Raw genomic sequence first — 25,960 nt, forward strand, 5'->3', positions numbered from 1 at the left:
AAAAAAAAAACTAAAAAAAATAAAAACTGGGCAAAAGATCTGAACACATACTTCATCAAAGAAGATACCCAGATGGGCAGCCCCGGTGGCTCAGTGGTTTAGCGCTGCCTTTGGCCCAGGGTGTGATCCTGGAGACCCGGGATCGAATCCCATGTCAGGTTCCCAGCATGGAGCCTGCTTCTCCCTCTGCCTGTGTCTCTGCCTCTCTCTCTCTCTCTCTCTCTCTGCCTCTCATGAATAAATAAGTAAAATCTTTAAAAAAGATACATAGATGGGAAATAAGCCTATGAAAAGATGGCCCACATCACATGGTGTTAGGGAACTGCGAATTAAATAAATAACCACCATGAAATCTACTAGAATGGTGAGAATTCAAAATGCTGACACCAAATGCTTAGTGAGGATGTGGAGCAACAAGAACTGTTGTTCTCAACTGGTGAGAATGCAAAATGGCACAGTCACTTTGGAAGACAGTTTTACACTTTCTTATAAAACTACACATAGGCTTACCATACAATCCATTGACTGTGCCCTTTGGTATTTACTCACATGAGCTGAAAAAACTTTATTCATAATTGACAAAACTTAGAAATAACCAAGATGTCTTTCAAGTGGATACACAAACTGTGATAATCCAATGGAATATATATGGTAAATACAATGGAATATTATTCAGCAATAAAAAGAAATGAGCTATTAAGCCACAAAAAGACATGGAGAAATGTCTTAAATGTGTATTGTGGGTGAAAGCAGCCAGGACAAAAAGGCTACATACTGTAAGATTCCAAATATATGACATCTGGGAAGGTAAGACTACAGAGACATTAAAAAGATCAGGGGTTTGGAGTGCGATGAAGGATGAATACATGGAACACAAGAGGTTTTAGGGCACTGGAACCATTCTATATGATCTTGCAATGGTGGATTCAAGACAATGTGCATCTGGCAAAACCCATAGAATTAATTATACAATACAAAAGGTGAACCCTAAAGTAAACTATGAATTCTATATAATAATAATAATGTATCAATACCGGTTCACCAATTATAACAAATATTAACATTAGTGTGTTACAAAAGAGCAATCTGTGGGGGGTGGGGTGGAGGAAGGGGGAGAGACAGGAGGCCGGAGGCCTCTCTATACTTTCTGTTGAATTTCTCTGTAAGCCTAAAACTGTTTTTTAAAAAGGTTTATTTATTTGAGGAGAGCACATGCAAGAGCATGAGTGGGAGGGGCAGAGGGAGAGGGAGAGGGAGAGAGAATCTCAAGCAGACTCTGCACTGAGCATGGAGCCCAATGTGGGGCTTGATCTCAGGACTCAGATCACGACCTGAGCTGAAATCAAGAGCCAGATGCTTAACCACTTGTGCCACCTAGGCACACCGAAGATTTATTTATTTGAGGGGGGAGAGGGAGAGGAGGAAAAGGAGAGATGGTCTCAAGCTGACTCTGTGTTGAGTGCAGAGCCTGATGTGGGGCTGGATCTTGTAACCCTGAGATCACCACCTGAGCTGAAACCAAGAGTCCGACACTTAACCAACTGCACCACACAGGTGCCCCCTAAGACTGCTCTTCTAAAAAAATTTTTTTTAAGTCTACTAATTTAGAAAAAATAAACTAAACCAAATCTGCAAACTGCTCTCTAATAAAATGCTAAATCATATTTTCAAAAATGATGAAGCGTATCTGATTAAAAACTAAAGTATTTCACACATTAAAATAAATAAAATTAGTTTTTTAAAAAAAAACCTTATTTCATTTGTGTCTCATCATAAAGGGAGCCAAAGAGCCCCTGCCTTCCCCCATCTCCACAAGGACACACAAAACACTGCTATAGATCCAGACTCTGCTTTAGGGAGGAGAGATAGATTTTGAAGAGACTATAAATAGACTTGCAATCAGGCTATTTTCAACCAGAAAAGAATTAGACAAGAATTAGACTCATTTAACTGGAAAGTTCATGTTTGGGAGAAAAGTTTAAGATTGTTTTTTTTGTTGTTGTTGTTCTTTTGTTTTTTTCATTTGGACTTTGCTCTGCAGTTGAGATGCAGCTTGTGAGAGGTTTTCATCTGTACATACATACATTTCTGCCCCTCAACAATATATGAGTCTACATCATAAGCAACATATATCAGACATATCACCTTTAAAGTAACATAACCCACAAGGTCAAAACTGGGTTTCTATTTCCATGCTGGTATTCTGATAGCACCTCAGTGGGCTCTCCAGATTTGGGTGGCTGGTTTTCCTTAAAGAGACAGCCACCTTGCCAGACTCAGAGGCAAACCCCATTGACAGTGTTCAATGCTAGATGGCTGCGTCTTTGAAAGATGAATGCCATTTGGGATTCTACTTCTTACAACTGCTGCTGTTGCTCTTATTATTATAGGAACTGTTCTCTCCTCATCTGGTGGACTCACAAGCACATACCAAATGCAATTATCTTTAATTAATATAATTTTTCAAGTTCATTTGTTCCTTCATTCAATCAAATATTTAGAACAAAAATGACAAGCTTGATGTTGTACCAGAAAAAAATCCGGATAAGCATCCTTTTATCCAATATCAAACACCTGATTAGGGTCTTAGTAAAACCCTCTGGATTGGCCATTCTGTCAAGACATGATTCGGAGGACTGAGCACTGAATGGTCATGTCACCAATCTGTTTACTGCTTCAATTTCATTAGACTCGTGCCCAAACAATTATCCCTTCTTATTTGTCAGAATGCCAGAGTGAATGCCATTTCTAGCTGTAGAGTGCAGCTGGTGGAAGCCCAAGATAAAAGAATGCATGTCTTTATTCCCTAGGCAGAGATGCCTTTTCTAAACACTGGCCATGTCTCAAACAGAAAGAAAATGCAAGCCACTGGCCACCAGGGACATCGAGAAGATGCTACACCATGTCTACAAAGGAGGGACCTCAAATCATCAGTAATTTTTGCCTCAAAGACAGAGGGCACTGTTCCAGTTCATTTCTTACAGCAAACAGAACTAAAGCAAAATCTTGGTTCCAAATGAGAGGCAGAAAGTGCTGAACAGTTGGTAGTAGCACTTTGTATCAAATGCTTGGTGTTCTGGAAACAGAGGTGAGCCAGCCGTTGCTCAAGGCATAGGGGGTAAAGGGAGCTAAGGTTTAGAACCTCTGCATCTTGGGGTCATCCCAGCTGCTTTCCCACTGTGGGGGTCCCATCCTCAAGTTTCTGCACCTTGTTGGCCTCGCTTCCCTCATTTGCACAACGAGGGGTTCAAATAAGTGACTTTTAGGAATATCCCAACTCTAGACAATGGGATTCGAAAAAGGGTTACTGAATGAATTGGAAGGAAACAAAATCCAAATCAGACAACTGTGTCCAACCGGAAAGATCTTTTGGGCATGGGGCAATGAAAGATAGGTGTTAGGAAGGAGGTGAGGACAAACTATGATGCTTAGACAGATTCATTTGTGGTACAAGTTGTTAAGAGAATGGGAGATAGATGGACTAATGTATTCAGCCATTTATAGCTAATATCCAAGAGATACCCCAGAAAAAGACTGGATTAAGTCCAAAGTTTGGTGCTTATATATACAGAAGATCACTTTATTGTTTGCCAATCACCCCTTTATATTATCTGTAGATGGAAAGAGCTGATACCTTACATTTTATTAAAAATGTTAATGCTACATCATTGCTCTCTGGGGACTCATTTTTTTAAGTGTGTAAAATTCTACCTGCTTTTACAATAAGATGCATATACTGATGTTTGAAATCTAAGTCATCTCTTGACATTTGACTAAAAGTCAAAGCAGTGGACCACAGGACAAATAGAACACTTCACCCATGAAGGTTGACTATTAGCTTCGTTTCATGGTCTGTAAATGAGTTATTAAACTCCTCTATAAAGTTTTATTACTGTTCTAATCCCATTAATAACTGTCCTCGGTTTAAATGGCCTACTGTTTGCTGAATATGCCAGCGAAGTGCTGCAGTAATTGCTGCCTGACATTAGATTTTTCTCCCTCTAAAACTAAAGATATAAGAGAGCAGGCGTTAGAGACACCACGCAACACTGATTATATCCTTTAAAGGAAAAAAGGAAAGAGCCAGATGTTAGCGGTCTCTCTTTGTATGGGGATAACCTGCTTGATTCCACATTTCTGTCTTTAGTTTCTGAGCATTTGCAGCCTAGACAGAAGGAAATAAAAGTGAATGTGTGTTTCAGCACATTGTGAAACCACTTAGGGAGAAAACAATTTACATCTTAATAGCTTCCTTTCATTACATTAACTCCTCCTCTGCTTTTCATCTTGGAGACTGCAGGAATGTTTGCAAACATTGGCAAGGATAGGAAAGAATCACAGACTCTCCAGAGTGGTGAGGAAGCTCTAGAGGCCTTAAGCCAGCTTCCTACTAGTGTTGGAATCGCTTCTCTGGCTCATCTCCCTTCCAGACATGTGGCAATCACTTTGCCCAGAAGCTGACCTCTCCACACTGGTCTTCAAATCACTGGAAAGATCTTTCTTATGTTGAACAGGAAGTGGGACCCTGAAACCTTCACTAGGGCTCGAGGTCCTGCCTTTTGGAGCGACTCACAGCATAAACCTCCTCACATTTCATGGCAGAGGTGGACACCTATCTGAACACAGCGCTGGGAGCTCATCAGGCCTACAAGCCAACATCCCAGCATCTTCTGTCACTCTTTAGGATGAACGGCTTCCAATCATTCCACTCCAGAAAAAACTGCCTCACCATCATGGGTGCCTTAAGCCAAGCAGCCTCCAGTTTCATCTGCAATGTTTCTTTAGTGTTTCATCCAGAAGTAAACTCAACTTTTTTCCTCACACCAGGGGACATTGGAAGCCCCAAGGCTGAGATATCAAGTGTGACCCTACTGAAATGCAGTGGGGTAGAGATTTGGAGTTCAAAGTACATATGACCATGTAGGGGAGATATGGATAGGAGTACATTCATAACTGCCGTCATGAGAAACTAACACAAGAAACATTTTATTCATTTCACACTTAAAATTAGTAAAATAATAACTTGAATTATTTCTTTTTACTTGGTTGATGTGTGGTAAGAAATTTTCAGGATCTTTTGATCCTACAGTTTCAAGAAGTTGCTTCTAAACTAGATTTACTATCTTGCAAAATACATGAATATGAAAAATATATGTTGAAACTTGGTCTCTTGTGTCCAAAGTAGCTGGCTGGCCACAAAATATTCACGGCTGTCTTTCCAAACTGGGCAATCATCACTGAGAAGTGACTGTTTGGTCTTGTACCCCACTGCCTGAACTCTCTGCAATCTAACATGGCTGTGATACTGGCTCTCACCCATGGAATGTGAGCAAGGGGATGTGTGTTCCTTCCAGTTAGGATTCTTTCTCAGTTATGGTAAAATAGATGTAACATAAAATCTACCTTTATCTCACAGTATACAACTGAGTGACATTAAATACTTTGTAATTACAATGTCATGTAACCATTGCCACTGTATCCAGACCACTTATATCATCCCCACAAGATTTTGTATCCATTAAACAGTAACTCCCCATCCCCTTCTTCCTAGGCCTTGGTAACTGCTATTCTTTCTGACTCCATGAATTTGTCTATTTTAGGTACCACATATAAAGTGGAGTCACACTGTTATTTGTCCTCTTGTGCTGGCTTCTTTCATTTAGGGTGTTGTTTACAAAGTTCATCCATGTTGTAGTATATATCAGAATTTTATTTCTTTTTATCACTGAATATTATATTGTATGTATATTTTGTTAGGTACTCCGTATTTTGTTATCTATTCATCCGTTGATGAGCACATGGGTAGTTTCTGCCCTTTGGCTATTGTGAGTAATACTGCAACTAACATTTGTGTTTAAGTATCTCTTTGAGTACTTGTTTTCAATTCTTTTGGGCACACACCTCACAGGTGGATTGCTAGGTCCTATGGTAATTCCGTGTGTTTAACTTTGTGAGGAATCACCATACTGTTTTCCACAGCAGCTGCGCCATTTTACATTGCCATCAATGTAAGTATTCCCATTTCTCCATATCCTTATCAACATTTCCCTCTTTAAAAAAAAAAAACTAATTGTCATCCTAATAGGTGTGAAGCAGTATCTTATTATGGCTTTGATTTGCAGTTCCCTAATAACAAATAATATTCTGCATCTTTTCATGTGCTTAGTGGCTATTTCCATGGCTTCTTTTGAATTAGGTCGTTTGTGTTTTTGTTGTTGAGCTGTAGGCATTCTTTATGTATTCTGGAAATTAATCCCTTGTCAGATAAATGATTTGCAAGTGTTTTCACTTCTAAGCTGGGATTCTTAAGAAGGTGTGCCTTCTTCACTGTTTTACTCTTCTGTCTGCTGGATACGAAAGACGCTAAGTCTCAGGGGAATAATGGAGCTATGAAATGGAAGGAGATGGACACCACATGGAAGAAAGCCAACCAATGACTAGAAAGGCCACGTATTCTACTATTTATACAACTGAGAAACTTCCTTTGTGTTAATCTACTAAAATTTTGGTTCCTTTTCTCCACAAGCTACCATTCCCCAACCCAACACAGTCCTTTTACCAAATGTTCACAGTCCTCCTGATTGTATGATCTAGGAGTTCATGATTTCCATCCCCTAGATCACATGGCCATTAATGCCTCTTAAATATGGTCTCAGGCATTCCTGCATCAACCCTCCTTTTTTAAAAATTAGCACAAACTAACAGCATCATCATTTTGTTGAGACAGACTTATCTGGAGTTCTGAAATCCGTCTATTACTCTTTTTGTAAATGACATACTTTCCATCCTATGAACTTAGCACCCCTATTTCTCTATAACTTTTTAAGAACAATGACTGAATATAAACTTGCAGTTATAAGATGAGTAAGGTGTGGGGATCTAATGCACAGCATGGTGATTACGGTTAACAATCCTGTATTGTATACTTGAAAGTTGCTAAAAGAATAGAACTTATATGTTCTCACCACAAAAAAAGGTAATCATGTGATATAACTGCATTATATGTATACTAAATTCAAACATTTATACATCTTAGATATTACACACTGTTATATGTTAATTATCTCAGAAAGAAAAGAAAGAATTCACAAATAAATAATTATAAAAAAATAACAATGGCTTGGAGCTATTTTTCAGTACACTGCATTACAACCTATTTGAAATGATAAAGCTTAACTTATTTTAAATGGCTGACACTGTCTTGGAATCAAATAATTTATCTTGGGCTTCATGTCTCTCATTCCAATGATCTGCTTATATGGTCCCATGTGAGGAACACTTAGCTATTTTTAGTACTTACTTTTAAATACTTAAGCTAATTTTATTAATTATACATGAAAGTTTTACATATATTATCATTTAATCCTCCAAACAAACATACAAAATAGGTACCATTATCCTAAAGAGATTAAAACCCAAAGTATCTCACAGATTAAGTCACAGACTCATGATTCTAACTCAGCTATTTCAATTGCCATACCATGTGACCCTCTTTTACTTGCATGCTAACTTCTCAAATTCTTCCCTAAATAATAGGTTTGCTTTTTTTTTTTTTTTTTTTAAGTGTTTCAAAAAATCTCTCAGGAGAGCTTTGAAATATTGAGAGGAGGCAACTCTGGGAAATGAACAAGAGGCAGTAGAAAAGGAGGTGGGCGGGGGGTGGGGGTGACTGGGTGATGGGCACTGAGGGGGGCACTTGATGGGATGAGCACTGGGTGTTATTCTATATGTTGGCAAATTGAACACCAATAAAAAATTTAAAAAATATATTGAGAGGAGGCCTATAGATTCACACCTTCTATTATATGTGCCTCCCTCCTCTTTAACATATTTTTAATCTCATTTAATCAAAAAACTTGTTAAATGTCTTTTTTCCTTTTACTGAAGAAAACTTTTTGGATAAATGATAATATGGCTTTGATATTCCTGGGTGTTTCTGGCATTACGGAGCCTAAGTGAGAGCTGGTAAAGATATTCCTGGGAAGGAGAGTAATGGTGCACAGGCCCTTCTAATTCAAAGAAACCTGAAAAGAGAGATAAGTGGACAGTTGCATCTATCTAACACCTAGTCCATATTTTAAAATCAAATACAATAAAAGATGAAAAACGAGATCACTGCTCAAAATTGCTCTGCTAAATCCAAGATTATGGTCTCAGCTTCTGCCAGTGATTTTCAGTGTGCTCCAGAAAGGATCTGCCCTTAGGAGATCAGCAAGCAGAATCCCAAAAGTGAGGAATTAGATAAGAACTGAAGAAAAAAAATCAGTCAGCAGCTCAAATTGTATTCAATTTGGCAGCCTTAAAGAATCCAGCACACAATGCCTCATGTAAACATATGTGGCGGGGAGAAAGATACAAGGTACATCACTACAGATGAGGTCAACAGATGGAAAACACAGGGTCAGGGCATTCTGTGGCTGAGCTCATGAGCAGAGTCTCAAAGCCCTTACTCTAGAAATGGAATATGAGCACTATACTAGGTGGTCCACTTTCATTCAGTCAGTGCATACTTACTTAGCAACTCCCATGCACCACGAACTGTGGAGGGGAAGTCAGTTGTGCATGGCAAAGGCAGGTTCTGGACTTCATGGGGATTTCTTTCTAGCAGATGACAGGGACATTAAGTAATTAACTGCTACTTCCTAGTTTAATTAAAGCTGTAGAAAGCACAACAGTCTCCCTGAGGGAATATCAGGGAAGGATTCTTTGAGAAAATGGTATTTGAACAGAGCTCTGAAGGCCATAAGGAGGGAAGAAGGATGAGGAATGGCACATGGGAAGGTGGAAGGTGTGGGGTAGAAAGAAGCATGGTACACAACAGAAATTGAGATAGGGTGAAGGAGGCCAAAACACAGGCAGCAGATGGAAAAGTGGCTGGAGATGAAGTAGATGGAACAGGAGCTCTATGCTATGTTAATGATTCCATTCTTGTTCCTACAAACAGCATAAAGTTAATGTAGGGAGCAATATAAGATCTGCCCTTGAAATGATCATTCTGCCTGTTGCTATATGAAAAACAGACCTGATATCCTTACGAGTCAGGAACACAATTAAAACATTTGAAATTAAAAAAAAAAATTTTTTTTAAGATTTTATGTATTTGAGACAGAGAGAGATCGAGAACAAGAAAACACACACATGAGCAGGGAGCACAGGGACAGAGGAAGAGGGAAATGCATGCTCCCCACTGCAGTAAGCCAGATGTGGGACTCCATCCCGGGACCCAGGGACCATGACCTGAGCCAAAGGTGGACGGTTAACCGACCGAGGCCCTCAGGGGCACATGAAATTTTAAAATTCAGAGCAAAAGAATTCCTGAATTTCAAAATAGACAACCTGAATAGACATTGTACCAAAGAACAGTCACTAAGCCCAAGAAAGAATGCTCAACATCATTAGCCATGAGGGATATGCATGTCAAAAATCATGTGAGCTATCACTTCACACCATTAGGATGGTCATATAAAAAAGACGCAAATAATCTTTTCTTTGTTCTTGATGGCTAATCCTACCAACCAGAATAGGTCACTCTGCATCATTTTTTCTAAGATATGACATGCCTTTTAAATCTGCACACTTACTTATTTATGAAGCATTTTCTATGGTTTTAAAGTATTTATCTGTTCAATTTGCCCAGGTCTCTCTCTCTCTCTCTCTCTCTCTCTCTTTTTTTAGAGCACCAATCATCCTTATTATGTTCTATCTCCTTTGCCCATGATATTGACCACTTCCTCTACTTGTATTTTTAAATCACCGGTTTCTTTTGTGTCCTTATGAAGACTTCCTGCTACCTGATACTTTCCGTTGTGTTGACTCGGTTTTTTGCAGCTCCTGGTGTGGCTTTCATGTCTGTTGACAGGTCATTTCCAGTGTCACAGGCTAAAGTTCCCTTCTTCCATTCCTTCCCAAGCTCTCCCAGTTTGCTGTTCATCTCTTTCTCTGTTCCATGTCTCCCCCTGAGCTCCTGCATCTCTCCTTGAGGTCCTTCTTCTAGAGTGAGTCTATTACATCCCTCAGACTTAGAAAATGTGTGTCCTTTCTTTACCTTTCACATAAGTTCCCTTCCTCCAGGTTTTATGAATGGTTCCTTCCTGAAGGTTACTCAGCTTTGAAAAATAACAGGTACCTGCTGAAGAAATATGGACAGGGACAGGGCCATGGCCAGTGTGGTGGTCAGCATGAGTGGAATCAGTCTGTAGCCTCCATGTACATCTCTTCAACATTCAAGAGACCAGTGTGGCCATGGCTAAGTCAATCTGGACAAAGCTCTTGCCAATATCCCACCTTGCCACATTTTTTGAGGTCGCTGCCTTCAGCTGGAAGGCAAGTTCAGAGATGACAGAAATGGTACATGAGTGTGGTCTCCCCTGCAGCCCTCCACTTCCCCCTGGGTGCCCTAATGCCTCTGTGGTTTGGAACAGTTATCTTTTTAGGGACATCACCACCTGGCTGACTTGTATCTTGTCACGCCAGTCACAGACTCATTAGATGTGTCATTCAGGGCTGTGGCACATATTTGAGGAAAATATACACCTTGTTTAAAGTCTAAATGAGGTGTATACTGCTCATTTTTGTACAGAATTCATGTTATTTGGCAGGTATGCCTCAAAGGTTTTGGCTGGAAGTTTTGCAGGGTTTTTTTCTTTCCCACTGAAGATGCAGTTGGGCTTCTGTTTTATGTGGACTCGGGGATGTAGAAACAAAATTAAGTGTTTTTTTTTTTCCCCTGTTACATTATCCAGAAACATTCAGAAGTTCCTTAAAAAAAAAAAATCGAATCTGCAATTCATCTAGCAAGTAGTTTTTTACCAAGCACAGCACTAAAATAGTAGTAATAATAATAGCTATTATTTGTTGGAACTCTATTATTTGTCAAGTGCTTTACATACATGATCTCATTTAAATCTTCCCAACCCTGCAAAGAAGATTTAAGCTCTACTTTATCAACGAGAAAACCAATTTCATGGCCCCACTGTGAGGACAGAATAGGATGATGGAATTTCAGATCTCTAGATTTTTCATTTCATGGAAGAAAAGCTCAAATAATGTACTCCCTCTGAGAGTTGGACATATAAATAACATGGTAAGACAGGGGACTGGCCACAGCTCATAGGCAAACATGCCCTCAAGAAGCAAAGACTTGACAGTCCAAGCTTGAGTTTGCCTAATAACTCCTATGTCCTGAAACCACTCTCCAAAATCCTGCCTTCCACAGGTCAATGTTTTTTATTGTTTTCTGTTAGAACCTCAATCTAACTGCATACATGAATTTATCATTGGAAATTTACAGATACAGGTTCTACTGGCTGTATTTATATATAAGAATTTCATTTTATAGCTTTCTGGCCAGGGAGTATTTTGTTAACTAAGGCATCTCTCCCGAGGGGTTTCAAAAGTCTCTTATAATTCATTCACCTGCAGAATGCCTAGATAAGTATGACTGCCACTTTACAAGTAGGCAACCAAGGAAATGGGGTAAAGGGGAGAATACTGGATTTTCCTCTGATTCATTAAGTACAGTAAGCTATTGGTTAGTATGAGTGGCAAGGCAAGAAAAGATAAACTTTGTCACAATATAAGCTGAAAGAGAACCTTGTGACTTACCTCAGAATTCCACTAAAGGAAAATACTGTCCGATACAGATCAAGCTCAGTTAAAGATTTCCCAGATACTTAGTGTTTTTTTTTCCTTTTATAAGGTTTTATTTATTTTAGAGAGAGAATGGGCATAAGAGCAAGTGGGGAGAGGAGCAGAGGGAGGACAAGCAGACTCCAGACTGAACACAGAGCCTGACTCGGGGCTTGATCCCATGACCCTGAAAACCATGGCCTGTGCTGAAATCAAGAGTCAGAGACTAAGCCACCCATGCACCCCTCCAGATACTTACTTTTATCTCATCCCCACACACATCTTTGAAAACTGAGGCTGCAGTGTGTTCTAGTCCAAGAAAAAGATATATCCTAAGATTTAAGCTGGGATCTTTGTTGTCTCCAAGTTTTATTACAAGTCTACCTTTATCCAATTATTAGCTTAACAGAAAAGGGTTGTCAAAGCATTTTTGAAAAAAGAAAAGCCCCTTTAGCATCCACCTTATAGCTCACGTAAGTTTGGTACCATTATCATAATGAATAATTTCATGTCAATTTGAGCAATGCCCATTCTATGTCCAGTTAAACTTCAACTTTTTTTGAAAGCACTCTTTACACTGCTACAATACCATCTTGCACATTTAAGATGAGGATAATTTCTAACAGAGAAAAGCTACTGAATTAAATGTATTCTTCATATAGGCATTTACTTTAGATTTATGTAGATATGTTTAAAAACTCTTTGAGGCAAATAGGGGCAATCTGTTAATGCAAAAGGTTTAGTGATATCAAGATAGTAAGAAGTTAGAAAAATTCAAATATGTAATGAAAGTGTTATTTATTTATTTATTTATTTATTTTTATATATTTTTTACTGGAGTTCGATTTGCCAACATATAGCATAACACCCAGTGCTCATCCATCCTGTCAAGTGCCCCCCTCAGTGCCCATCGCCCAGTCACCCCAACCCCCCACCCACCTCCCTTTCCACCACCCCTTGTTTGTTTCCCAGAGTTAGGAGTCTCTCACGTTCTGTCACTCTCACTGATAATAGTAAGTGTTAAACATATACACGTTTTTGGGTAACAATACTTTAAACTAGATTATTTGTGCTTTTTTTTAAACATTAACATTTACATATTAAGTGAAAGACGTCAAACACAAAGACCACATATATAGGATTCCATTTATAGAAATGTCCGGATAAGTAAATTCATAGAGATAGAAAATAGATCAGTGGTTTCTGGGGACTGGAGAAGAAGTAAATGGGAATAACTGGAAGGGGAACATGGAGTTTGTTTTGGGGTTTTTTTGAAGTCATGACAACGTTCTAGAATTAGACAGTGGATATAGTTGTATAAACTTGTGACCATACTAAAACCACTGAAATAGGAATCTTAATATGTTGAACTTTGTGGTATATGAATTTGATTTCAATTTTTAAAACTATAAACAACTAAAATTTCACTAAGTACATTAGAGTAAGTATTTTTTAGAATCATCTTGAGAAACTTTAACACATCAATCCTTAAAATCTAAGTCTTTCCTCCCACATCATGGAATCCCTAAGCATAAGGGCACAGAAACTGCTGTTAGGTACAACAGGGCATTTAGAAAGCTGGGGGTTCAGAAAACTGAGGTGGAATGCTTGGGCCACTAAGAAAATTAGGCCTCGGCAGTCAGGGAGTCACACTGGGCCCTTTGTTTCCTGAAATACTAGCATGGCCATTAATGCATTGAGGGACCAGCTGGACTGCATCCAGAACTAACCAGAACTGTAGAAGACCCCAGTATCATCAGGTCCATTAGAGTTGATGCTACTTAGGCAATCTGTTCATGTTAAGGCACAGCTTAGCCTAGAGTGAGCTCCAGCCAACCTATGGACACAAGAGTCAAAATAACAGGATTTTTGTTTTAATTCGCTGATTTATGGGGTGGTTTGTAATCTGACAACAGCCAGTAGAACCTGAAAATAAACACCATCTAAAATAAACTGGTATAACTGAATAAATTCTCAATAACAGATGAAGTAAAATGAATGTCAAAATCAAGGAACACCATGCATTTTGAGAGATATGTTAAGAAGGGCTACTATAAATAGCTACATAGGGTAGTAAAGAAATAAATAGGTCTCAACAGCTGTGAAAAAAAATCAGTAATGTATTTTTGGCATCTTAAACAGTGAGATATTATAAAACAAATTGTGATATCACCATCATCTAAACTCTACCTGCACACTTAATTTGGCCAAGTATGGTATTCTCCCTGCAGGGAACTGAAATAATCAATGTTGTCTAAGTAGCTCTGAAGGGGGAAACTAGAATCAACTAGGGTAGAAATTACAGAGAAGCCAGTTTCAGCTCAATATAAAGAAAATCTTCCTAACAATTAGAATTTTTCAAAGGTGGAGTGTGCTGCTTTGTGCAAAAAAAAGGCTCTCTAATGCCAGAGCCATTCACACAGTAATCTCTCAAGGTGACAGGCAATAAGAGATTCCAGCCCCAGGTAGGAGCTAAGTCACTGCAGGATTTTTTCTAAACTGGATCATCATCAGCCTCACCTAAAACACTGGGCTGATCTTTACAAGTTAGCTGAGGGAAGCAGGTAGGTAGGTAGTCTACCAACCAATTACCTAATTCTCCATTAAAACTGAACTGCAGGGGTGCCTGGATGGTTCAGTGGGTGAAGCCTCTGACTTTGGCTCAGGTCATGATCCCAGAACCCCATCAGGTTCCCTGCTCAGTGGGAGTCTGCTTCTCCCTCTGCTCCTTCCCCACCCCCTATATTCCCATGCTTGCTTGCTCATGCACTCTCCCTCTTTCTCTGAAATAAATAATCTTAAAAAAAAAAAAAAACAACCATACAACACGAACATCAGTCTAGTCACAAGTTTCCAATTGATTTTAAAGCTTTCAATGGCTTTAGACAAAAATAACGGCCCTATGCAACCCGAACGGACCAACCAGTTCTGCTGACTTTTCCTGCTACTCTTTGCTAGTGTTCCCTGTACTGCAGCCACGTCCACCTCCCTGCCATTCCTCTGACAGGCCAACCACATACCCGCTTTGGTTCTGTACTTGCTTGTTCAGTTGCCCACCAACACCCAGTCACCTGCAGGACTCGCTTCTTCACTTCTTTCACGTTTTTACTTTATCATCTTCAAAGCAAGGTCATCTTTGGCTACCCAAAGTAGAGTTTCTATCCCACACTGATCCAGGCATTTCCTATCCCTTTCCTCCTTTTATTTTTCCCACAGTACTCCTCACCATGTAACATCTAATGTTATCTAACATAAACCTCTTCTTCATTTATTTGCTGTTTATCTTCTAGACTGGAACATGAGTTTCAGGAAGGCAGAGATATTTATCAGTTTTATTCATTGCTGTGTTCCTTGCACTAGAACAATCCCTGGCATGCACGTATCTGTTGAAAAACTGAAAGAACTAGATAGGGAGGGAGTATCAAATTATCTGCTTTTGTAAATAAATTTTTATTGAAACACCCTATTCATTTCTTTATGCACTGTTTATGGTTGTTTTGGAGCTCTAAGAGGGGAAGTGAGTAGCTGCCACAGAGGCTGTGGCCACAAAGCCAAAATAGATACCATCCAGCTCTTTTCTAGAATAGTCTGCCAACCCCTAGTACACTGGTGTGGTGCTGTATGAAGTTATGGTTCTAAATGTCTAGGTAACTGAAATACATTTGAGATGGCCCTATGTTCTTTGCAGCCCCTGGAACCTCCCTTCTAAACCAGCCTGACTTAGTGATTTCCCTCAACCTATAGCATGTGATGGACGGGGGCATGAGATCTCTGAGGGGCTTTGCAGCTTCCATGCAGGCTCTTCCTGAATGTGGCTGCCATGTTAGGAAGCCTGAGGGAGCCCTCCTCGAGGATCCAGGCATACAATTGAGCCCAGCCCAGGCTGCCAACCCACGGGGTGGGGAGAAAATAAATGACTTATTATAAGTGACTTAGTTCTGGGGTGGTTTATTATCTAGCAAAGGCTGACTATAAAATTTATTAATTATCATTTTTAGATTAAACCCTTAGGACAGATGTCTACTTTTCCTCATATACCTTCATATTATTATAAGGGCAGCAGGCTCTTCCTTAACATATTAGTTTATATCCAATTTTCTGTTATTTCTTTTTTGTTGTTATTTCTTAATAACTAAATTTTATAGATGTTGACTTATAAAGATTTAAGAGTAGTTGTGAGAAACTTTGGGTTAGTCATTGTATAACAGAGGTTGGCAAACCATGGTCAGTGGGATGGCCACCTAATTTTGGAAATAAAATTTTATCGAAACTAGGTCGTGTCCACTCATTTATGGATTTCAAAGGCTGATTTCCTGCTATATTAACAGTATTGAGTAGTAATGACAAAGACTATGGGGCCTATAGGAAATGTTTGCCAACCTCTACTGTACATTATTTTAAATCTTAGTCATAAAAGTAGAAGAATATAAGACAGCTATCAAGTACACCTTCAAAGCCCAAACAACTCTCAGTGATTTTCTGGTTTCTTAAGTAAACACCAATCCAGGGAGTCTTATAATAAACCTAGTAAGAAATGAATATTTTGATTTCTGACACACCATAAACCAATGGAGACAAACATAATTTCTTTAAATGCTTCTTTCAAGGTGCTACAGTTTTTTGGCTGCTGCAGTCTGTCACGTAAATACATCTTTCTGACAGCTCTGCTGGTAAAACTGAGCTGGAATTAATATCCATTATTGAAAGGTCACTGCACAGGGATAAGCTAGCAGCCAGTTTTAAAATGTTAATAACTCTGATATTTTTCAAATGTAAACAAAAGGTCTTACTTTATTTTATAATTCTCTCCCCTAAATGGTTCATTTACAAATGAAAATGTTTAAGCAAAAAAACCCTGAATTACACAATGCAGTTGCATGCTGGTGATATGTAGTGACTCTACTTACCAGAGTTTGTGTGCTTTGTGGCATGGCTACCAAGTAGCAGACACTGTACCGCTACATACTTATTTGAATCTAAGATGGCACTGATCAGAAGAAACAGCCTTTTATTATATACCACTAAGAAAAAAAAATGCTGCCAACTGCATCATGGCACACACTTTATCACTTAGAACCCCATCCTACACTCAGTGTAAGTGCTCTGAGACTTCTGATGTGGAGTTTCTCACAGATTACCTTTATATGGACATAAAAAGGAATATATAAGTAAAACTAATTGGTTAAGTTCTTCTAAAAAGTTCTTCCCCTTTGGAGGAGGACTCTTGTCATTTTTCAACTCAGAACCGTGGATGCCCATTTTGTTCCACATGCTCTGTACCATCAGAACACGGATATAAGAGAGCATAGCCGGAGCATGCCCCACACAGCACTCTTACCGTTGTAAGTGCACAGTCTGAGGATGAAACTCAGCTGACACTGGCCTAATACAGTGCTAATATGAGGCACTTGAAAGCAAGAATAATTATTTCTTCTTCTACCTTATACGGAGATGATTTTTAAGGATCAATGTTGGAAACATCTCTGTTTGGAAGAGGGAATTTAATTCTGTGTGAATTGTAATAAATATGTAAACCAGTAACTGAGCCAGAACTGATCTGAAATAAAGATTACCAACACTAAATTCAAAGCAACCACGTACATTCAAAGCTGTATGGTGAAAAAAAAATAAATAAAAATAAAAATTAAAATTAAAAAAATAAAAATAAAAATAAAAATAAAAAAAAAAACAAAAAAACAAAAAACAAAGCTGTATGGTGGCAGGTTGCCAATGACTCTTCATGTGGCCACACTCCAGTGAATCTTAATACACTCTGGGTTTGCAAACATGCATCGGGTCTTCACCCAGCCCTGGAAAAATTAACCCACACATTGAGTAGCCAAGGAGTTTGGAAAGCAGCAGAGCAATGATAGAAAATCAGACCTGGTGCTCCTCTCCAGAGACTGGAAGCAGACTATTCTACAGGCCACAGGAGCTCCTTCCTACCCCTCCTTTCTATCCTCTGCTAGTAGGGGCCGGCAAGGAGTTCCCAAAGTCTGTACTCTGGGAATTCCACTACCCTTCCTCATCTTGCCATCTTTGCTGCCTGACACCTCTCCTCAGACTTACGACTGTGTGGACTCACCAGGCCCACTATCTATTTCTACTTCAGCTGCCACAAACAGCTTATGATCCCAAATCATTCATCCACAATCTCCTGTCATGAAGACAGAAAGACAATTTGGCACATCATCTTTCAAAGGCAACAGCCTACCATTCTCAACCCCCAAACCCCTTCCACAGTGACCTTTGGAACACAGAGTCATCAGCAAAATCTCTCAAATTGTCCACCCCTTTCTATCTGGGTGGTGTCACCTTATTACATGCTGCTGCTTCTAGACCAAAGATTGGCAAACATTTTTCTTAAATGGCAGTATGGTAAATATTTCAGCCTTTAGGGGTCACGCAGTCTGTATCTCAACTATGGACACTGTCATTATACAACAAAACCAGCCAAAGATGCATGTAAATGAATGGACATGTCTATGTTCCAACAAAACTTTATTTGTAAAAGCAAACTGCCAGCCAGCAGGCTATAGTCCACTAAATTTCAGATCAACAGTCTCTACCACCTGCTTCCTCTCTCCCAACACCCTCAGACCACTAAATCACTTCCACTTATTCCCTGAGCACAATATTAACACAAACATTACTAATATTATTACCATTAGCTAACGCTACTCTTGCCATAATTATTTTTGTGATTTCAGTTCACTCCACAAATCCTGGAATGGGGCCAGATACCATGAGAACTGAAGCTTATATGGTTGGGGGTGAGGACAGACTACAAGAAGGAAAAAAATATATATAAATGTAAAATTTCCCCTCTATGAAAGAGGGCCCTTGACACATAAGCTTCATTAGCTTCCTGGTAAATCTGTCTGTGCTTCTTCAGGTGCTCTGGCTCTAACAGCCCATTAAACACAAAATCTCTGTAGCCATCGGGGTCACCTCATAAACAATCCTTCTATGCCTGATCTCTCATTTCCCTAAGTTCCTGTCCTCTAGCATTTTGTCCTTCATCCCACCTCAGCCATGTATTTCCATGCATTCACGAACCCGTAGCTGCAACCTCTCTAATCTCAATTTCAGATGTCTTGACTCCTTACCCACTCTCTCGGCCAGCCAATAGGGCTACTAAGAATCCTACAAGCACTACTTCATAGTATCCTAATGCTCAGTCCAAGTTAGAATGCTTTGAAGGGGTTCATGGGTGGGTTTTTTTTTAAACATTTTATTTATTTATTCATGAGAGACATACAGAGAGAGGCAGAGACATTGTCAGAGGGAGAAGCAGGCTTCCTGCAGTGAGCCTGATGCAGGACTCGATTCCAGGACCCCGGGATCCTGACCTGAGCCAAAGGCAGATGTTCAACCACTGAGCCACCCAGGTACCCCCTGGGTGGGCTTTTTGTTTAACGGAATAAATGCCAGTAAGATTTACAGGAAACCAAGTGATATCACCAAGGTGGTGATACAGATTGGTCCTGACTTTGCTCCTCTCAAAACAAGTCACAGCTACTCAGGAACCAGACACCATTGAGAGAATTCTAGAACACAGAGGTGATGCTGAAGCATACCCCTGTATGGAAGACACTGAGACAGACCACATTAGAAGGATAAGAGAAGCAGCTATGTGTTGGCCACATTGTCCCTCCCCCAGGTCACCAGTCAGCACCATAAGGAAAGTCCCTCTGAGCCATCAATTCCTCCAGCAGGGAAAAAGGAACCCACAGGGATGGCCAGCAACCCCCCAACATTGTGGGTGGCTATGCAGGAACCTCAAGTCTCATCTTGCACCACAAGGATCACAAGGGGAATCTGTGGGGCTCAAAGGCTGGATGTCTAACAGTGAAGTGGGGAGGGGCTAATGACATCCAGCACAGGGATCTTGGCAGACTGAATTTGTACCTGGGGAGCCCAAGTCATAATCTCAATGAATAGCTTTCTCATCTGTAGATTCACGTTGGGGGTACACTGTGACAAGAGGACTCAGTGCAGGGTGCAGATCTATCTGATTTGGATCTTTGAACCAGTTTTGCCTCCCTAGTGCCCAGTTTGCCACACCCAAGCAAGAAGCTGAATCACTGCCTGGGCTGCTATGCAGAGTGAATTCCAGCATAATCTGACCAGAAGGGCTTGGGGAAAACTGGAAGCAGTGTGGCCCAGTAGCACCTGAGCCAATAGGCAGGTGAGCAGGAAGAGCTGATCACCCCCAGAGGAAAGCCAGAACTGGGTATGGAGCATCCCTGTACTACACACAACAGGGGGATTCAGGCATGGGAGTGGCAACACAGCTCCACCCACCGTGAGAGTATCATCTGGCCCCATCTGACCAGAAGAGCTAGTGACAAATCCCAGAAGCTGTGCAACCTGACCGCACTTGAGCCAAGAGATGGGCAAGCAGAGCCAAAAGTTTGCAGAGCAAATCCAGTGGCTCTGTTCAGTCAGAGAAGTCAGACTGTAAGTTGGCTTCACTTAAGACAACAAAAAGCTTTACCAGCTTTAGAGCTGCTTCTCCTACTGTGCCCACCCAAGAAATCTAATTCAGAGCCCTGCTGATTGCTGAATATAGTCTTCAGCCAATCTGACCAGGGAACCTAACCAGAGCATGCAGGAAATTATATGGCCCATTCAATAACCCAATATACAACAAAGAGCACAGGTTATAGTTTCTCCCATCTGTAAGCCAAACTGGAAGCCTCATGTGACCACGGAGTTCAGTATACACTGTGACCTAATTCACATTCCCAAATGAGTTAGACAGATGCTCTGTGCCATCCTGCTGCCCTCCCACGACAGGGAAACTAATTCATAGCTCCAATCTACTACTGAATAAAGTAACCCAGTCTTAACCATCTAGTAAACCTAATCAGAGAACCCAAGCAACCATGGAGCCCATCCCACTGCCTCAACTCAGGTAGGGAACGGAGCCAGCAGTCCTATCCAACTATTCAAGCACATCTCCATCACTGTCCTCAGGGGACAAATAGCTGCCTTACCACAAAATAGACCAAAATAGCCCATTCTACCTGCTCAAGATAGACACACTCAGAAACCCAGCAGACACACTCAGAAAGCCAAACTGAGCTAACTGGTGAAGAATCATCTCTGCCAAAGCAAAGCTGTAAACTTGAGGGTCTTAATTACTCAAATGTGTGGATATCAACCAAAAAAATCAGAATCATGAAAAGTCAGGTAAATAGCACACAACCAAAGTAAACTAATAAAGTTCCAACCACTGCCCCAACCCCCACCCTACCAAAATGGAGATCTACATACTGGTAAAGAATTCAGAATAATCCTTTTAAGGAAGCTTAGTGAACTACAAGAAACACAGACATGTAAATGAATCAGGAAAACAAAGTATGAACAAAACAAGAAGTTGAACAAGGAAATAGCAGCCATCAAAAACCAATAAAACAGAAGTACTAGAGTTGAAATATACAATAACCACACTGATGAATTCAATAGTTTCCAAAGTAGACCCAGCAATACAGAAGAATGAACCAGTGACATGGAGTGTAGGACAAGGTAATTACACAGTCACAGAAGCAAAAAGAAAAAGAGACAGAAGAGTGAAAAAGTCTACACGAAATATGGGGACACTATGAAAAGAAACAATATTCACATTATGGAGGTTCCAGAATAAGAAGAGAAAGGAATGGGAAGTATATTTAAAGCAACAATAGCTGAAAATGTCCAGAAAAACGGGGAGAGAAATGGATATCTACATGCATAAGACCCATAGGACACCAAATCATTTGAACTTGAACAATTACAGAGACACAGTCTAATAGTCAAAAGTCAAACACAAAGAAATAATTAAAGAACAGTAAGAGAAAAGAAGGAAGTTACATACAAGGGCACCCCCACAAGAGTACTGACAAATTTACAAGCAGAAACATTTAAGCAAGGAGAGAATGGGATAGCATATTTAAAATATTCAAAGAGAATAGCTGTCAATCAAGAATTCTACATCCAACAAATCTGTCTTTCAGAAACGAAGGAAGAATAAACTTTCCTCAAAAAAAAAAAAAACAAAACAAAAATAGGAGATCATTACCGTCAGAACCGCCTTACAAGAAATACTAAAGGAATTGCAAACGAAGAATTAAAACTATCTCTATCGGTAAATGACATTATTTTATATAAGGAAACTCTAAAGACTTAACCAAAAAACTGTCAGATTTAATCAGTAAATTCAGTAAAATTGTAGGATACAAAATTTAAAAATCAGTAGCATTTCTATATATTAACAATGAGTTTTCTGAAAAAGAAAGAAGTCAATCCCAATTCCAATAGCATCAAAAGCAACAAAACGCTTAGGAATAAATTTAAGGAAGTGAAAGATCTCTACTCTGACAAGTGCAAGATATTAATAAAAGAAGTTGAAGAAGAAAGGAAGAAATGGAGAGGTATCCTATCTTCATGGATTGGCAGAATTAATAGTGTTAAAATGTCAAAACTATCAAAAGCCATCTATATATTCAATGCAATCCCTATCAAGATACCAATGACATTTTTTTTTACAGAAGTAGAAAAAACACTCCTAAAATCTACATGGACCCATAAAAGAACCTGAATACCCAAAGAAATCCTGAGAAAGAAGAACAAAGCAGGAGGCATCACAGTTCCTGATTTCAATCAAGAATATAAATCTGTTGTCATCAAAACACCATGATACTAACAAAAATAACCCAGACAAATAGATCAATGGAAAAGAATGAAGAGCTCAGAAATAAATCCAAGCACATATAGTCAATTAATATTTGACGAGAGCTAAAAATACTTGAGAGATAGAATGAAACTGGACCAATATTTTACACCACTCATGAAAATTAATTCAAAATGGATTGGATATTTAAATTTAAGACTTGAAGTCAAGAAAATCCTACAAGAAAATATAGGAGTAAAACTTCTTGACATGAGTCTTGGTTATGACTTTTTGTATGTGATACCTAAAGCATAGGCAACAAAACCAAAAATAAACAAGTGGGATTACATCAAACTAAAAAACTATATAGCAAAAGAACCCATCAAGAAAGTGAAAAGGCATATGAAATGAGAGAAAATTTTTTCAAACCATACATCTGATAAGAGGCTGATAAGATCCAAAATATAAAAAGAAATCATACAACTCAATAGCAAAAAAAGTAACCCAATTAAAAAATGAGTAAAGGACCTGAATACACATTTCTCCAAAGAAGGTACAGAAAAGGTCAAAAGGTAAGTGAAAAGATGCTCATTAGAAAAATGAAAATTAAAACCACAGTGAGATACCATCTTAATGCCTATTAGAATGGCCACCTTCAAAAAAGACAAGGAATAACAAATGCTGGCATGGTTGAGAAAAAGGACCCTGGTACACTGTCGGTGAGAAAGTAAATTGGTGCAGTCACTATGGAAGATCGGATGAAGGATCCTCAAGACATTAAAACTGGACCTACCATATAATTCAGCAATTCTATTTCTGGGAATATTTCCAAAGGAAATGAAAATACTAAATGAAAAAGATAGCTGTACCCCCATGTTCATTGCAGCATTATTTACAATTCCTTAAAGGTGGAGGTTGGGGGGTGGAGAAATAGGAAGAGATAGTCAAAAGGTACAAGCCCCCATTGTAAAAACAAGTAAGTACTAGGGATGTAATATACAACCTGATGACTATAGCTAACGCTGCTGTACGATATATAGGAAAATTGTTAAGAGTAAATGCTAAGAGTTCTTGTTATAAGGAAAAAATTTTGCATTTCTTCTTTCTTTTCTTTTTATCCTATCCATAGAAGATGGATGTTAGCTGAACTCATCATGGTAATCATTTCTCAATATATGCAAAAAAAGACCAGCATGCCATATGCCTTAAACTTATACAGTGATGTTATGCCAATTATTTCTCAATAAAACTGGAAAAAATGCTTATAAGAAACTAACAAAGATTTTGCTAGACTTATATTGTAAGAAGCACCACTGATATATACTAAAAAGAACAGGGGTAATTGCTTTTAGAATGAAAAGAGGTTGTAGGACCCCAAACATCTACAGATAGGAATCAGGCTTAGAATCTTACTCAGCTTATCTTTTTTTTTTTAATTTTATTTATTTATATATAATAGAGCGAGAGAGAGAGGCAGAGACACAGGCAGAGGGAGAAGCAGGCTCCATGCCAGGAGCCCGATGTGGGACTCGATCCTAGGACCCCAGGATCACGTCCTGGGCCAAAGGCAGGCGCTTAAACCACTGAGCCACCCAGGCTGCCCAAATATGAGCCATTCTTATAGAAAAAGAACCAGAATCCAGAATTTAGAGGCAAGAACCATAAAGAAGCAATTGCAGGGAGAGCTCTCAAAGCAAGGGATTTTTTTCCCCCCTGTGGAACAAAGATGACTCAGGAAATGTGTCTGCCCAAAATTTGAACACTGTCATGCATCAGTGACAGCTACGTACTTTTGGTTTTTCCATTTAAATGAGAGTTCCTATGATGGTCCTTCTTTCCATGTCTCCTCATTGTAGTCTAGAAATGTGGCATAGAAGACAACTTGCATCCTCAGTTCACAGGTCTTTGAGTTTGAGAGGACCAAAATTAAAGGAGCTACACCTGACAAAAATTTCCCCAACAGGTCTCATGTATATCTAGACTTAATTTAGATGACAACATCCTTGTTATGAAGTCTAGAGAAACCAAAATGTCCTTCGACTGGGGGATGGATTAAAAACAAAACAAAACGAAACAAAAACCTGTGGTATACCCAGACAAATAGAGTATGATTCAGTGCTAAAAAGAAATGTGCTAACAAGACATGAAAAGACATGTGGGAATCAGAAATGCATATAGCTAAGTGAAAGCCACCAGTCTTAAAAAGCTACATACTGTAGGATTCTGACTATGCCATTCTGGAAAAGACAAAACTATAGAGACAATAAAAAAACAATTAAAGGAGAGGCCATAAATGGGGGCAAGGGTTACATGGGAAATCTGTCTCTCCCTCTCAATGTGGTTTTAAAACTAAAATTGGTCTGGGACTCCTGGGTGGCTCAGTGGTTGAGCATCGTCTCCCTTTGGCTCAGGGTGTGATCCCAGGTCTGGGGATCGAGTCCTGCATTAGGCTCCCTGTGAGGAGCCTGCTTCTCCCTCTATCTATGTCTCTGCCTCTCTCTCTCTGTATCTCTCACAAATAAATAACTAAAATCTTTTTTAAAAAATTAGAAAAAACTGGTCTAAAAAATAAAGTCTTTAAAAAAGTTCTTAATTTTAATGTTATAGGTATGCATAAGATGTAACATAATGCCATCTTCAACTCATCCAATCTCATTTTCCAAGATGCCTTGGACTAACTATATATGTTTTTATTCTGATTGATAGCAATAAGCCTAACTACCATGCTTATACTTCTTGGTTTCTCATCTATAACAGTTCCTACAGGAGGAAGGAAACTTTGAGCCCTAAAGGAAAATAATTGAACTTAGAGAAACTACCACAATCTCACCACATTTCCTATTTTTTCTGATAACATTAATATTATTTATAGATTCTCAAATATCTACTTTGATTTGTCAACTTTGAATAGCACTTCCCGAGTCCCTGCTATGTATGATGAGGAAAATAACAAATAGGCAAAAATCAAGACTCAAAATGAATTCTAAGAAGCATGTACCTTGTTCATAAAGCAGCTTCATATTTGAATCTTTGCAGGCAACCAGATTGTTGAGCAATGCAATCACACTTTGCATGGTGTTACCCAGGATGTTCTCCTGATGCTCCTGCAATAGATCACAATTTTCATCATAAGTATACAGAATTGCAATTACATCATGATAGAGACAAATGATCAAGTGACCTCCATCCCTTCATTCTTTGCACAAGGTTAAATGATTATCATTCTGCGCTCTAATGAAGCAGATCCTCCTGCGGTAAGGCACTCCCCATCAGTGAGTTAATTCAGCTGGGAGGCAGCACGAATCATTCAGAGCACCAGTACTACTGCATGCAGTCCCTACCTACAAGCTAAGTGACAACCACACAGCCTTCTGTGCTTTAGATGGGCGACAGAAGAGTCAGAGTGACTAGAATCAACTAGGTAGAGCTTAGGAGACACACCTGAAAGTAACTGAGGTTACAAAATAAAGCTACCAGGTCACAGAGTGACGACATGCATCAGAGTGACCAGGGGACCCTTGATGGACACATGGTTTCCAAAGCTTACAGAGACACCAACTTTGCATCTAGCTGTGAAGCTGCTCTGTCACCAGATGTGTGCCTCCCAGTAATGACAGTCACTTGATGTTACTGATCTCACCATCTAGGTCTGCTTGATATTAGACAAGGGGTTTG

General features: G+C 39.4%; 1 protein-coding gene across 1 annotated transcript in view; it reads right to left on the reverse strand.

Annotated features, from left to right (window-relative positions):
* ULK4 (unc-51 like kinase 4) overlaps positions 1-25,960 on the reverse strand; it is a 595,478-nt gene that overhangs the window by 219,996 nt on the left and 349,522 nt on the right. The window contains exon 32 of the mRNA XM_041734654.1: positions 25,284-25,389. Coding sequence (XP_041590588.1) covers positions 25,284-25,389 — 106 coding nt within the window. The remainder of the gene's footprint in view (positions 1-25,283; positions 25,390-25,960) is intronic.

The sequence above is a fragment of the Vulpes lagopus genome, chromosome 19, assembly GCF_018345385.1.
Source record: "Vulpes lagopus strain Blue_001 chromosome 19, ASM1834538v1, whole genome shotgun sequence".
Lineage (NCBI taxonomy): Eukaryota > Metazoa > Chordata > Mammalia > Carnivora > Canidae > Vulpes > Vulpes lagopus.